The sequence below is a fragment of the Myotis yumanensis genome, unplaced genomic scaffold (assembly GCF_028538775.1).
Source record: "Myotis yumanensis isolate MYYU_CA2020_CCGP unplaced genomic scaffold, mMyoYum1.0.hap1 SCAF_8, whole genome shotgun sequence".
In the NCBI taxonomy this organism is placed as follows: Eukaryota; Metazoa; Chordata; class Mammalia; order Chiroptera; family Vespertilionidae; genus Myotis; species Myotis yumanensis.
In genome coordinates, this window is record NW_027223759.1 from 37,522,772 (window position 1) to 37,537,195 (window position 14,424).

A 14,424-nucleotide genomic window follows, 5' to 3' on the forward strand; every position below is an offset into this window, starting at 1 on the left:
TTAGAGCACTGGGCACCTCCTTTATCCCAACTACTATCTTTATTGATATAAATGGAGAGGCTGGAGATTTATTTTCTGCTTTTAAACTAAAAAGTACATGTAGTCTTCATTTAACTCTGAAAAGAAAATTACTAAAAAGTCGGCTTGAGAATCAAGAACTAGCCATTACTAAAATCCTTTCACATTCCTGTAGGTCACAGATAACTTAGAAATCTCTTTTTCAATGCAAAAAAGTTTTCCACTTCTTTCTCAAAACTATGTTAAAGAAACAGACTGTTTTAGTTTGAAAGTTCTACTTTCATAACAATTTATACCTGTTAAAAATTCCCTCAGATGTAGTATCAACATAAAAATATCAGTTTCAAATAAAGGTTATTGAAATGCCGATTAAACATTAATTTTCTGCAAACAAATATATACCAAAGGCAGCTCTTTGGAAATTAGTGATTTTTTTTAGTAAATTTGTGCTTTTTGTGATTTTTTTTAATAAAAGAATCATAAACTACCATAGATATTAATAAAACCTTCGAGCTAAGTTGTTGCATATGTTTTATTTTTTTAATTTATTTTTATTGATTTCAGAGAGGAAGGGAGAGGGAGAGAGAGATAGAAACATCAATGATGAGAGAGAATCATTGATCGGCTGCCTCCTGCACATCGCCTACTGGGGATTGAGCCCACAACCCAGGCATGTGCCCTTGGCCGGAATCGATCCTGGGCCTCTTCAGTCTGCAGGCTGACGCTCTATCCACAGAGCCAAACCAGCCTCAGCAGTTGCATATGTTTTAATAAAACTCTAATTTATGCCATAAAATAAAAAAGGTCATTCTTTTCAATGGCTCCTTTCTTAGGACAAAACACTATTACTCCTTGTGCAGATGTATCCACTGGTCTGTGCACCGACACAAAGTGGCAAATAAGCAGAACATAACTGGCATTCTCCTTCAAACACAAGTCTCTCACTCTTATAATTGCTCTCTTCCAAATTCTATCAAAAACTCTGTCCTGTCTTAGGTGGTAATCCAAGCAATTTGTTTCCACTTAGCCAAAAATAAAATAAAGTAAAATAAATGGTTATCAAATTAAATATTTACTTTAAGAAAACACAATGTGGTATCTTTTTACTCAGGATATGGAGAGAAATAAGAAAACAATGACTATTTGAGAACTTATTGAGAAAAAAATGCTGTCTTCAGATAATTTGTTTATTATGTACAAAGTAGCTAGAGGCTCAACTCTGGGAAGGAACCTAAATTGTTACAGAAAAAAAAATACAGTTGCATATATCCTAGAAGTCAAATTTGTGATAATAAAGCCAACAGTAAAAGACCTGTTCTACCTCTCCCAGGTACAGGTGAATGCCACTTTTGAACAGAACAGGTGCAACTGCACAGAAGAAAAAGAAGCAAAGGAGTGGCAGACTACAGAATCTGCCTACATTAGTCGAGATTAGCAATAAAAGTTCGCAAATGGTCAGACAGGATGCACCCTGCTGAACACTAACATTTGCTTATTGCATTTCTCTTAAAAGATGCACTTATTTACTACCTACTTGATATAATCAAGGAGATCTACCCCATACTTGATATAATCTCTTATACAAACTTAATTCCTTTACATCATAAAGTAAAGATGTGATTCTTCTCTTGCTCTTAAACATTTTTTTGGTGTCTCTTTAGAGAAAGGTTTCACATACTTTATCATATTTCAGAAGGGTCTATGACACCCCCAGTAAAGGTTAAGGAGATCTGTAATAAAGTGTTCAGGAAGGCTCCAGGCAATTCATCAAAGTAGGACATCAATAGTCTAGTGGCCAATATTTTATCTATAAACTGACATATATAAGAATCACTTCTCCCTCCCCCAAAAACGACTTCCCAAACTCTGGTACTTGAACACAAGATTAAGAAAAGCCCCAAACGTCTGGGGGGGAGGGAGGGGGAATACGTGCAGAAACAAACATCTTAAAAAGCAACATTCTTCACTGGAGATGTTATAAGTAGCAATAAATTGGGGGAAAAAAGAATTAACAAGCACATTTCACTGTCATAAGATTTAATTGCAATATGATTCATCTCCTCCGTACTTTATCAAACATTTTTGTGCCAGTTGCCAAAACATGTAATTAAACAGATTTATGCAGTCTGAATGCCTTCAAAGCTCTATTTCCCTTCCGTGAATTCCAGCGCCATCTGACAAATGCATTTCCAAGAAGTAAATTACAAGAACAAAGTTAGCTAGTTTTCATAGCTCTCCAAACAGAATCAGGGCACGCACAAAAATATTCAAGCCCAGAGAGTGCAGTGCAGCTTCAAAACTCATCTAAAACACATTTGAAAGGGAAATGATTTGAGGCCAGATGTAAAGATGTCAAAACAAAAGCAAAATGAAATATCGTGTGAAAATCCTTTCGAATAAAAACAAGGCAAGCCTAAGAGCATGGCACGATGGTCTGTTTTAGGTTTGCGATCCCTGATGGTAAACCAGCACCCCGCACGGGAGCTCGAGCCCGAACAACCGCGGAGCTAACGCGGTCCCCGAGTCACCGGCGGTCGCAGTGCTTCCATTTCTAAGCGCTTAAAGGAGGAAGCGATCCGCAGGCTCACTTTCCGGTTTAGTTTACAGCGACCACGGGACCCGCAGGGACGGCGTCCCCTCTGCCCGGGTCTCCCTCCGCGAGGCCGGCGGCGCCGGCGGGGACTCACCGGCAGTCCTTGAGCCATATCGCGATCTTCTCGTTGGGCACGTTTCCTGCGGGGCAGAGGGGAGGGACAGCTCGTCACCGACACCAGGCAGGAGGGCTCCCGCTGCGGGGAGAACCCGGGCACTTCCACGCAGGAAAGTCTCCTGGGGTCACCGCGCAGCCCGGGCACCAGTCCTCGGGTCCCTCCGAAGAGAAACGAGACGGCGCCGGGGGGCTCGGGGACGCTGGAGACGCCCGGCCGAGCGCGCGCGTTTAAAGGTCGGGAGCGCCTCCTCTCCCCTCGGCCTCTCCAGCCCGGGAGGATCGTCCACCGCTCACCGCAGTCGCCCGGGGCGCACGAGACCCCCCCCCCCCCCCCCGCCGCCAGCCCGCATCGCCCCGCGCCCCCCGCCGCAGCCCGCGGGGCGCACCGACCTCTCCCCGCGGCCGCCGGCAGCTTCGCGCCCGGGAGGTCCTCCTCGTCGTCCTCGTCCTCGTCCTGCGTCGTCGCTTCTGTGGACAGGTCCTCCGTCTCCGACGCCTGCCAGGACCCGCGGCACTTGGCCCAGGCCTTCCTCCGGCGACTCGCCACTTGCCACTCCAGTTCCTCCTCCGCCTCCGCCGACGCCACCAGGGGCCGGTCCATGGCCGCCCCGGGGGCTCCCGCGCCCCAGCCGGAGCCTGCGCGAGACCAGCCGGCGGCGGAGACCCCCGCCCCTGCTGTCAGCGCCCGGCCGGGCTGGGGGCCCCGGGCAGAGGGCGCAGGAGGAGGAGAAGGAGGAGGAGGAGGAGGAGGAGGGGATGGGAGGGAGGGAGGGAAGGAAGGGGAGGGAGGAGGCGGAGGGCCGGCGCTTCACATGAAGTCGGCGGGCGCGGGAGCGCGAGTGGCCCGAACGTGCGCCGCCGGGAGCCGAGCGCCGGCCAACCCCCGCTCCCAGGTCCCGCCCCCGGCCCCCGCCTCCCGCCTCCCGCCTCCCGCCCCCGCCTCCCGCCTCCCGGCCGCCCCGCCGGCGTCAGCGCGCCCCTCCCTCGCCGGCGTCCCACGCCCCCTTCCGGCCGGGGGCGCTCGGGGCGGGGCGCGGCGGGAGCGCGAGGCTGGCCCCGCCGCCCGCCGAGTGGGCGAGGTGGGTTTGCTCGTTTGTTAGTTAGTGTTTTCTTCCCCGCAACTTTGTCTCCACTCAGAGCAGGAAAAGGCGGCAACCAGGTGTCGCTCAGAGGACTGCTCACCGCGTCAAACAAGCGTCCGCTCGGCCCGCAGCAAGTTCCCCGGGGAGACCCAAGAACTGTGTCCCAGCGACTCTGCAAAAAGATGAAAGGTCCTCGTCTGATCCGCGTGTCCAAGCTGGAAAAGACCACGCTGCGTGCAGGGCCGCATGCGTGCTTAAGAGAGTTGTTGGTGAAGGTTGTGTGAGGGATGCAGGTGGTTGACAAAGAACACTTAAGCTGGAAATTCCACACTGAGGTTGGACATGGAGAGGGAAAGAAAAATAGAGCACGGACTAGCCAGGGAAATGTGCTTGGAAGTTGGTGCAGCAAGATGCTACAGGAAACCAATGATGTCAAGGTTCGGAACTAATTTCCAAATGAGTTTGGGCATACCCTTTTGTTGTTTTTAAAAATCTCGTGAGGAAGACTATAAAATCCCATTCAAAATCAGGCACAAACTTCTTTCTAATGGTTTGCCAGTACAGTCTCTATAAAATCACATCCAAAGTCCATACTAACTTTCCAGTACCATCCTGCTATCATCTGGGCCTTACGTATTCCACGAAATATTCAGGGAACTAGAACAGTGATACTTTTATTTTCTCTTATTCGTTTGAAACTTCACTATTACTCTTTTCTTTGAATTTTAAAGACGTTTCAGCCTTCAAGAGTCCTATGGCAAAAAGCAGCTAGCAGTTTAAAGGCCCTCAAAAATAGGCCAGAGTCTAGCTGCCTGTAGGAAAGGTAAGGAGAGAGAATGAGGGAGGAGACACCCCAGGTTCTGGTCAAAAGACCATAAAGTACACTGCCTTCAGTGTCATTCTAGGGCCCTAGTGGACTCCACCTTACCCGACTTCTCCCAGCTTCAATTCCATCATCTCCACAGACTGTTGCTGACTCTATATCCTTGCTTCTCAGTTTATTCCTGGTCTTTCTGCACAATACCTTCATGATCTTCAAGATCTGGTGGAGCCAGAACTTTTCCTTCACTCTATCTTTCCACCGCTCCCAGTCACATCTCTCCCACAATTTTCTGATATGCAGCTGAATAATGTCCACATCCTTTACGTGGGGACTAAATTGTACAGTAAATAATATGACTGGCCTCTGAGGGTATGTTTGACTTTCCAGCCAAATTGTAAACTGTGAGAGAATAAAGAGCATTTCTCAGTAGACTCCCTATACCTCTTACACTTTTAGTGCAGTGCCAGTCCCACAGGAACAGTGAGTTCTTTTGAAGTAAATTTTCTATACTTTATGTCCTTCAGAATGGACGGTGGCATGGATAAGATACTTGCTTTATGTTGTTTCTCTAAGACCTGTTGTCTTTTACTTAGTTTTATTGTTGTTTAAACATACTTTTAGACAATAAAGAATTCTTGAGAAAAGCAATAATGAACCATAATTTACATTTAAAAACTAAACCACCAGAGTTAATAAAGGAAGAAAAATTGTCAGCGGATAACAACAGTTGTTGAGTTTACAATAGCACAATCCTCTGTCCTTCTGCATGCTGATTTTTAATGCAAAATGTTAAGTACGGAAATAATGAGAAGGAAATCCTTGAAATAGCTGTGGTTATCATTATATTCTCAACTTTGAGATTTTAAAAAATGCCCAAGGTGTTTTATTTATTCAATAATGAATGCCCTATCACACATGAGGAGAGTCTAGCTGTTTGCTTCTTCAAAGTTTTTTTCCAAACGGGTACTGTATTGTAGACCAACTGTACATCCACATTGCAGAAATTCTACATAAAGGATAATATCTGAGCTACTGATGCTTACAAGATGGAGAAACACATTTATATTACACTAGAGGCCCATTGCACAAACTTTGTGCACTGGTAGGGGGTCCCTAGCAGCTGGCTGTGGCCAGCCAGGTACTCCCTCCCTTTCCCAGGCCGGCCCTTCCCCCTGGCCAAACTCTGGGAAAAACTCCAGGTTGGTTGAGGGGACAATTTGCATACTAGGCTTTTATTATATAGGATGTGGATAATTCCATCCAGCATGATGTAATGCAAACAGTAGGGTCTTTGGTGTCAGACTGAAGTTTGAAATCTGTTTCTGTCTCTCTCTAGTTGTATGGCTTAGAGCAAGACAGCTAATATCTCTCTGGTCATCACATTCCTCATCTGTGAAATAGCAATCATGATGACGATCTAAGGTGATGTAAGGATGACATAGAATACGGTAGGTACTCAGTATAGCTATTGGGATTATTATATTGCAGAAGGCAAAAATCGATTTCATATGGGGCAGTTATTCTTATACTAGTAAATGGCATGTGTCTTCATGCTTATGCAGCTGAATTTTTAAAATGCCATAAATTCAGGCTAGGACAGAAAATGTACTCTGGTTAAATTAGGCAGTTATAAATAGAAAAGCTTATATCAAAACTGCAACATTATGCTCAGTTCAATTACTTCAGTTATTTTTTTGTTTTCCCAGATTTTAACACATATTTCAAAATTAGAAAACAGGATTTACTATTAGGTAGACTAAAGCATTTCGGTTATAGTTATGCTATTGTTTCTTCAATATTTACAAGATCAAAAATGTTCTTTTATGCATCTAAATCTTAATAATTCAGAATCTGATCAGAAAGTGATAATGATGCAGCTTACCAAACTTTCAACCTTTATTAAGACAAAGGGGAGCTGGGAGATATAAGGTAAGTAGAGTGCAGATTAAACAAAGAGAGCAGCATTTTATATTTCAACTGGAGGCCCGATGCATGAAATTCTTGCAAAGGACTCGGCCCTCGCAGCCCCGGCCTCGTCTGGAAGGACATCTGGCTGTCCAGTCTAATTAGCATATTACACTTTGATTATTATAGATATGATTACCTGGAGAGAAAAATTTTATATGAAATAAGGTTGGAAAACACTGCATGTTATATCCTCATCGTCCCTTACCGCACGCAACCCAGTCATAATGAATGTTAACGACTTGATAAGTCCTCAAAATTTACTTTAAAAATAAAAAGGATTACCTTTGTTTAACTCACCATTTCTAAAATGTATTTCAACATGAAATCATTTGGGCCTCTCAATATAACTATTAACATTTCCAAGAATAACAGTGGAATCATTTGCCATAGTATAAAAGAGAATGAAAGGAAAATGTTACTCAGCAAGTGAATACTTCAAAAATGTTTAAAGATTTATTTACAAATCATATTATTGAACTCTGAGGAAAAGTGGTTTGTCTAACTTAGATTGTTTTTTTTTTATATATTTCTTTGTCATTAGTAATCATTAGAGCAGCGGTTCTCAACCTGTGGGTCGAGACCCCTTTGTGGGTCAAACAACCTTTTCACAGGGGTCGCCTAAGACCATCAGAAAACACATATGTAATTACATATTGTTTTTGTGATTAATCACTAGGCTCTAATTATGTTCAATTTGTAACAATGAAAATACATCCTGCATATCAGATATTTACATTACGATTCATAACAGTAGCAAAATTACAGTTATGAAGTAGCAACAAAAATAATTTTATAGTTGGGAGTCACCACAACATGAGGAACTGTATTAAAGGGTCGAGGCATTAGGAAGGTTGAGAACCACTGCATTAGAGTATTTCTGGTTTTTGTATATATTTGAAAGTAATAAAATTGTATATTTAAGGTGTATAATTACACCTATTATTCTTTCACCTTAGCAAAAAAAATCAAGGATTATTATACTAGTTCATTGTCCTATTAATGTTTCATAGGGGAGCATTAATATAGTATAACAATACAGTATTTTAATTTCCCATATTTTCCCAAGTATGTATTAAAAGGAGAAGCAGGTGTCAATACAACAGGAACTTTACCTTGAACATTTTTTACATAATCTGGAAAAGTTTTATACTTTCTGATTTTGTGCATGTTGAAAACTTGTAATTTTATCCCTCACTTCATCACTCCCAGATCACAATTTTTCCATTTGCCACATAATGTGAAATTTACACTGTCCGTGGTAAACCTTGTAGAGAGCTTGATTTCTTCTCAGTGGCTCAATTCTCTGGTGTTTCTGAGCAACAGGTAAGAATGGCTCATCTATTCTTCATCAATAATGGCATGAAGCACGATTATATAATAGAATAAGCTTTATTTGGTCTGTTTCATGAATTAATGAAACAACTCAAAAGAGGTTTTGATATCCTCATAACTGGACATAGTTACACATAGGAAAGCCAAAATATTTTTAATTCAGCTGTGAAGTCTTAATGCTCAAGATTAGGTCAGTCCTTTATTATTTTTCTTTTTAGTCCTGTCCTAAAATATTGCTTTTAAAGATCTCTGACATTATGAATCATAAACGCTTTTAAGGTGTATCTATTGCTATCAAGTGCTCAATCTATGCCACTTGAGAGTAAACATTTTTCTGCAGTACACAACTAAACAGGGGGATGTCAATATTGTATTTCTCAGTTTTAAAACTGTCCTGTGATCAATTATTGATACACATTTGTTTCCCAATTTAAGATTATTGCTAGCTCTTATGTATGTGATTACTTACTATATGCAGCCATTAGAACTATTGTAATTTTTATCATTTCACTATGCATATCTTTGGAATTATATATTTACATGTAAATATCTCCTATATTTTATGAGGATCAGAAAAAAAAGAAGTTTGTGACTATATGAACCATGTATCTATCTACTATCAATGTATCTTTAAAAGCTTTAAATGGTGCAGATCTTATAAATGGTTCTTGAAAACATACACACAATGTCCTTTTTAAAAATAATTCTGATGTGTGCCTGAGCTACACCGCCTCTCCCATCACATTTCCCTTCTCTAATCTGCCTTCTGCAGCCCCTTCATGCCCATCTCAGAACAAACACAATCTGCATTCAGAACAGGACCCTTTACAAGTTGAATGGAGTTATTTTGGGTGAGTCATTGAAAACACAGTACAAAACCTTTCCTCACTCGCCAGAAGTGCATTTTTTAAATCAAGCCAAAGCGAACAAGGCTTGGCAAGTTTGAAGGTGGACAGAATGGGGAGAGGGCAGGGTTTCTGCCAGACTCAGATAGGATTCTGCTAAACCTTTTTGGCTGTTTACATGTACCTCCACCAGTTTCTTTTACCATCACTAAACAAAAAGTGCAAGATTGAACAAGTAGGAAGCAGGGACACTCCATTTCAACCAGCACTGTGATGGTGAGCAAAACCAGATCTACTATAGTGCAGCCACAGCTTTAAATCCCTCTTTTTTTCATTCTTTAATTCAGAAGCTATAAGATGTATCCACTCAATAATCTCTTTCTTCTGATTAAATCAAGTTGGCCAATTAGTAATGCTTATAGGCAATTTTTATCTTTATTTTTAAAATATATTTGTATTTATTTCAGAGAGGAAAGGAGAAGGAGAGGTTAAAAGAAATAGGAACAGCAATGATGAGAGAGAATCATTGATCAGCTGCCTCTCCTGGGGATTGAGCCCTCAACCAGGCATGTGTTCTTACTGGGAATTGAACTTAACCATTGAGTAACACCGATCGGGCTACAGGCATTTAGAAAGTTGTTAAAAATTCAGTATGCAGTCCTTTAAAATTACTTTTAAAGTAAGTGAAGTTCATGAGAGTTAATCAAAATATTAAAAGAAACAGAGCTATAGAGACAGAAAATAAGCTACTTCCTAAGAAACTTTAAAAATTGAATTGCTATCATCAAAGTCTATACAGTATCTTGATAAATTTTGGATATTTAACAGCAGGTATCTACAGAACATATTACTCACCCTTTATCCTGCAGCGAACTTTTTTAGCAACAATAGAAGTGATCCCTCTTCTACAACCTGGTATAAATTTGTTGAGGTTCACATCTCATGAGTGAGGAGAAACCTGGAATCAAGGAGGAGACATTCTTAAACATATAATGGTAATTCAGATATATTTTGCTATAAAATCTGATAGTCCTTGAAAGTCACCTTTAACTCAGCCAGTTACTGTGGGCTAATTAACCCATCCTGTAGGGGGCCCTTTAGTTATAAGTGTTCCCGTTCACAAAGGGTCCATCTCCTCGCTGTGGGGACACACTTGGCCTTACTAGGTGTAATTATGCAAGTATTCTTGAACTCCCTTAGAATTATCAGTTTCCACAAGGCAGGGTGACAATTGTTGGTTATACAGAATGAAAATGCAGTGTTTGAAAGTTAATTTGGCTATGGAAGCACTAGGGTCATAATAAACAAACACATATTTCCTGCTGTAGTTAAGAGCATAGCAAAGAACTCTGGTTTCCCACATTTGGGGGACTTTTTCTTTTCTGGTTAAGCAGTTGTTTTTAAAATATAAAATGCAGTAGTTATACAGCCTTCAAAGCTTATCTCACCCATCTAAGAATGATTTTTATCACATTTAGTTGTAATTAAATATAACCTACATATGATCAAAAGTTAAAGTGATTAAATATCTGTTGATGGGAACTCAATGCTAAGAACTTCCCCACAATCTTGTTTCAAAGCAGGCAGAAAAGTGAAGCAAACTTCCATTATAATTTCTTTGGAGAAAGTTTATTATTACTTTCAGGTAGCATGTTTGGCCTAGATTACATTAGTACAAATCAAACAGCTTAAAGTTATGTTTATTAATAGACTGTTATTAAATAAAAGGACTACAGGGTAAAGGTCAGCACACAGGTTGTTTTGTTTATTTTTAAAAAATCCTCTGAGCCCATGTCTTTCCAACTTTTTTCTAAACAAGTCAGCCCAAGTTGGCACCTTCCAACCTTTAAATACTATAGTTATAATAGTGCTGATATTCAATTTGGAGAAATGCTGTTAGAAGAGCAACTATGTCAGTGGACCCAAGGAAATAACAATGTTAAAAATAGATGATTTTGATGGAGTACTTGTTGTGTGCCAGACACTGTATTTAGAGCTGGATTTAGTCTCCTTTCATACAACAACTCTGTAAGGGCTTGTGTAATTCTCACTTTACAGATAGGGAAACTGAGCTTTATGAAGGTGAACACTTGCCCCAAGCCACATACTAGGAAGTTGCAGAGTGGAACCAGGACTTTTGCTCTGCAAAGCCCATGCATGCTCTTACCTAAGATGTGTGACCTGGGAGTATTCCAGGTCCACTGTTGGGCAGAGGGTCAGTGTGACTTACAAGTGGAAGGAGTTCTAGGAAAGTGATGAACTACTACAATGTCCTCATTTTACAAAGGAGGAAAACTGCGCTCAAAAACTTTAAATAGCCTGCATAAGGTCAGCCATCTAGTTAGTGATAGAATTCATTAGGAACAAGAATCCACATCTCAACAGCCCTACAAATATTAATAAAAGCAAAGCTAGAAAAACTGCTTCTATTTTATCAAACATGAAAAACTCTAGAGACTGTAAAAACAGAGTTTATTAGTCAAGCTTCTTCAGTGTCACATGCCAGTTGAGTCCTCTCGGACACCTGGCCACCCTAGGATTGAGTGATGTCCACAGAGTCCTGTCCTCAGCAGCCCTGGTCAGGTCCTATAGACTCATGCCTCTTGCTTCTTTTAAGGATTTATCCATCTCCTCTTTGGTTTGTCCCTTTTCCTGCTACCTTCTATTTTCCCCAGCATTGCTATCTTTTCCAAAGAACCCTGCCTTCTCATGATGTGCCCAAAGTAGGACACCTTCCGTTTTGTCATTTTTGCCTCTAGTGGTTTCAAGCTTAATGTGCTCTAGGACCTACTTGTTCACCTTTCTGTTGGTCCAGGGTAGCCATATAGCTCTTTTCCAACACTGTATTTCAAATGAATCAACTTTTTGCCTATCAGCTTTTTTGCTGTTCAACTTCCGCATGCATCCGTAGTTCTTGGGAATACGAGGGTGTGAATGGTTTTAGCCTTGGTCTCTAATGACACATTTTTGCTCTTGATCTCTTCTAATTCTTCTGTTGTTGCCCTTTCTAATCTCAGCCATCTCTTCATTTGTTGGCAGCAGCCTCCATTTGAATTGACCAAAGTAAGCAAAATCCTTAACAATTTTGATATTTCCATTATCTATGTAAAAATTGTATATTTCTTCTGTAGTCATGATATTTGTCTTGATGTTCAAATGCAATTCTGCTTTGGCAGTTTCTTCTTACGCTTTCATCAGAAGTCATTTCAATTTATTGCTACTTACTGCCAGTATGATGGTATCATCTGCATATCTTGTTATTTATTTTACCAATTTTCACTCCTCCTTCCTCTGAGTGTAGCCCAGTTTTTAATATGATTTGTTCTGCATACAGATTAAACAAATAGATACATAAAACACACCCTTTTATGACACCTTTGCCTATCAGAAACCATTCTGTCCTTCCATATTCTGTCCTACAGTGACTTCCTGTCCACAATACAGGTTACATACCAAGATGATCAAGTGCTGTGGTACACATATTTCTTTTAGAGCAACCCAGAACTATGAGGAGACATTCCTGGTCCAGCCACATTCTTGTACTCAGAGGACGTTCCCAAAGGGAACAGTGTTCATGATTAAAAAGTGAGATTTTTTTTTTTTAACTTTTCAACCTAAAATCTGGTCTTCCAAGCAACCCTCAACTGCTCAATATGGGACCTGGAGTTTTAAGAATTTACCTTAGAATTATTTGAAACTCAATCTTAAAGAGAAACAATATTCATGAAGTTTTTCTTAAGGATAAAAATCCAGCTATTACTGTGACTAATATATATTCTATGTGATTATTTCAATATATTAGGATTTACCTGTGACTGATAGCAGACCTGCAAAGAGCGGGGTGCCTTGATAAGGTCAAATGATTTCCAAAAAGCTAGTTTTTACAAAATCACTCTGTAATTTATGCAATGGCATCCATCTATATTGATTTTCAGTATGAGCAATGCCATGAATTGAAATGCACTGTTTCCAATACAGAATCTCCCCAAAGTTAAGCATATCACCCTGTATTCTCTTTAGGAGGACGTCAGTAGAAATATCTTTTTACAATATGTGTTCCAAGAAGAGTCAAAATTACTGAGACTTTTTTTTTTAAAAAATCTCAAGGGCACTGGGACTTGGATAAATGACAATGTTTCTGTTTTTACATTGGTTGCTAGAAAATTGAGAGCCAAATGTGTGGCTCACTCATGGTAGATGAGTAGGCCATCATGGTATGCATCTTAAACCTTATTCATAGCTCTAGTTTGTCCCCACCCTTGTTTTTTATTCTTTCAATTTTTCTTTTTCTCAAAATAATCTTGTGTAATTTTTTTATATTTCTTCTCTACAACAGGAGAAAGAAAATAACTAAATAAAATATGTTAGAATATTATTCAAAATTATGTTTACTGTACAAATATATATATTTATAGCAGAATATTAGGAGGGAAATAAATAAGTTTTGTTAGAATGGCAATGTTATGCCTAATGTTTTTCTTTGATTTTATAAACTTTTAGAAATTGTATTTATAATTTAAGGAGGAAAAGTGATTTCAACTTTGAAAACCCTAGTTATTTATTCCAGAGGTAGAAGAAGTATGGGAAGTATGTGCATGACCCCATGATTATGTTAGGGCAAGTGGGGGACTGTAATAAAGTGAGGTTGGAATGGTAGATGAGAACCAAATTTTAAAGGCCATAATGTGCAATTCTAAGGGATTGTTTTATTGCCAGTGGGAAAATGTAAGCAGCTTTCAGTTTTTAACTAATGTTCTTTATTGGAAGTTTTTTCCTTTTTATTGGGGTGACATTGGTTAACAAAATAGACAGGTTTCAGGTGCACAATTCTACAACATATCATCTGTACACTGTATTGTGTGTACATCACCCCAAGTCAAGTCTCTGTCCATCACCATTTATACCCTGTTTCACCTCCCTTCATGCCCCCCCTCCACCGCAGCAATCACCACACTTTTGTCCATGACCAAGAGTTAGTTTCTCTCTCTCTCTCTCTCTCTCTCTCTCTCTCTCTCTTCACCCTCCTCACCCATCCCCCCCACTCGCCCCTAACAGCTATCAGCCTGTTCTCTGTCTATAAGTCTGTCACTCTTTTGCTTATTAGTTCCTTTTTTTATTAGATTCCACATATGAGTGAAATCGTATGGTAATTATCTTTTTCTGACTCGCTTAACTAGTAACAATATAGTGGAAAGAGTGGGAAATGTTAAGTCCTCAGGCAAGGGTGGCTTAATAGTATAGAAAAGGAGGTTGAAAAAGACTTCAGTGAGTTAGAGCAGTGGAGATAGGGGCTACAATTAGATTTGACAGATTAGAACTGGGCCTGGAGGAAGAAACAGAACATGCCCAAGATATGTTTTCTACTTAGTAGGTAGAAATTGGTAGGTATTGGTGTTTCAACATGAGAGAAAATGTATGAGAATTGGGTATTTTATGTTAATTTGTTTGAGAGTAAAGAGAACAAGAGGGAAGAAAGAAAATGAGTTTATTATTGGACCTATTAGATAGGAGGTGTTTATATGACACACTGATGGAAATGTAGCTCCAAGCATTCAGAAATACAGTGCAGTGCTGAACTCTGGGTAAAGTTTGGCTTAGATATTGTAGGTGTGTGTGCATGTGGGATACTGGGGATCATTAGTACCA

At 40.3% G+C, this 14,424-nt stretch overlaps 1 protein-coding gene and 1 long non-coding RNA gene across 6 annotated transcripts in view; one reads left to right on the plus strand and one right to left on the minus strand.

Moving 5' to 3' along the window:
- Nucleotides 1-14,424, minus strand: part of ITPRID2 (ITPR interacting domain containing 2) — a 90,595-nt gene that overhangs the window by 34,364 nt on the left and 41,807 nt on the right. Inside the window, exons 1-4 of one of the 5 annotated variants that reach the window (XM_070422637.1) lie at nucleotides 9,634-9,720; nucleotides 3,911-3,982; nucleotides 3,119-3,364; nucleotides 2,706-2,751 (exon numbers count right to left, since the gene is read on the minus strand). In XM_070422637.1, coding sequence (XP_070278738.1) covers nucleotides 2,706-2,751; nucleotides 3,119-3,329 — 257 coding nt within the window. In that variant the 5' untranslated portion in view covers nucleotides 3,330-3,364; nucleotides 3,911-3,982; nucleotides 9,634-9,720. Of the gene's footprint in view, nucleotides 1-2,701; nucleotides 2,752-3,118; nucleotides 3,443-3,910; nucleotides 3,983-9,633; nucleotides 9,737-14,424 lie in introns of those variants that run through there. The other 4 variants (XM_070422636.1, XM_070422634.1, XM_070422638.1 and 1 more) reach the window with 4 other exon arrangements.
- The window catches only part of LOC139015185 (uncharacterized), a 54,993-nt gene continuing 46,575 nt past the window's right edge, over nucleotides 6,007-14,424 (plus strand). Inside the window, exon 1 of the long non-coding RNA XR_011472416.1 lies at nucleotides 6,007-6,081. This is a non-coding gene — a long non-coding RNA (uncharacterized lncRNA). The remainder of the gene's footprint in view (nucleotides 6,082-14,424) is intronic.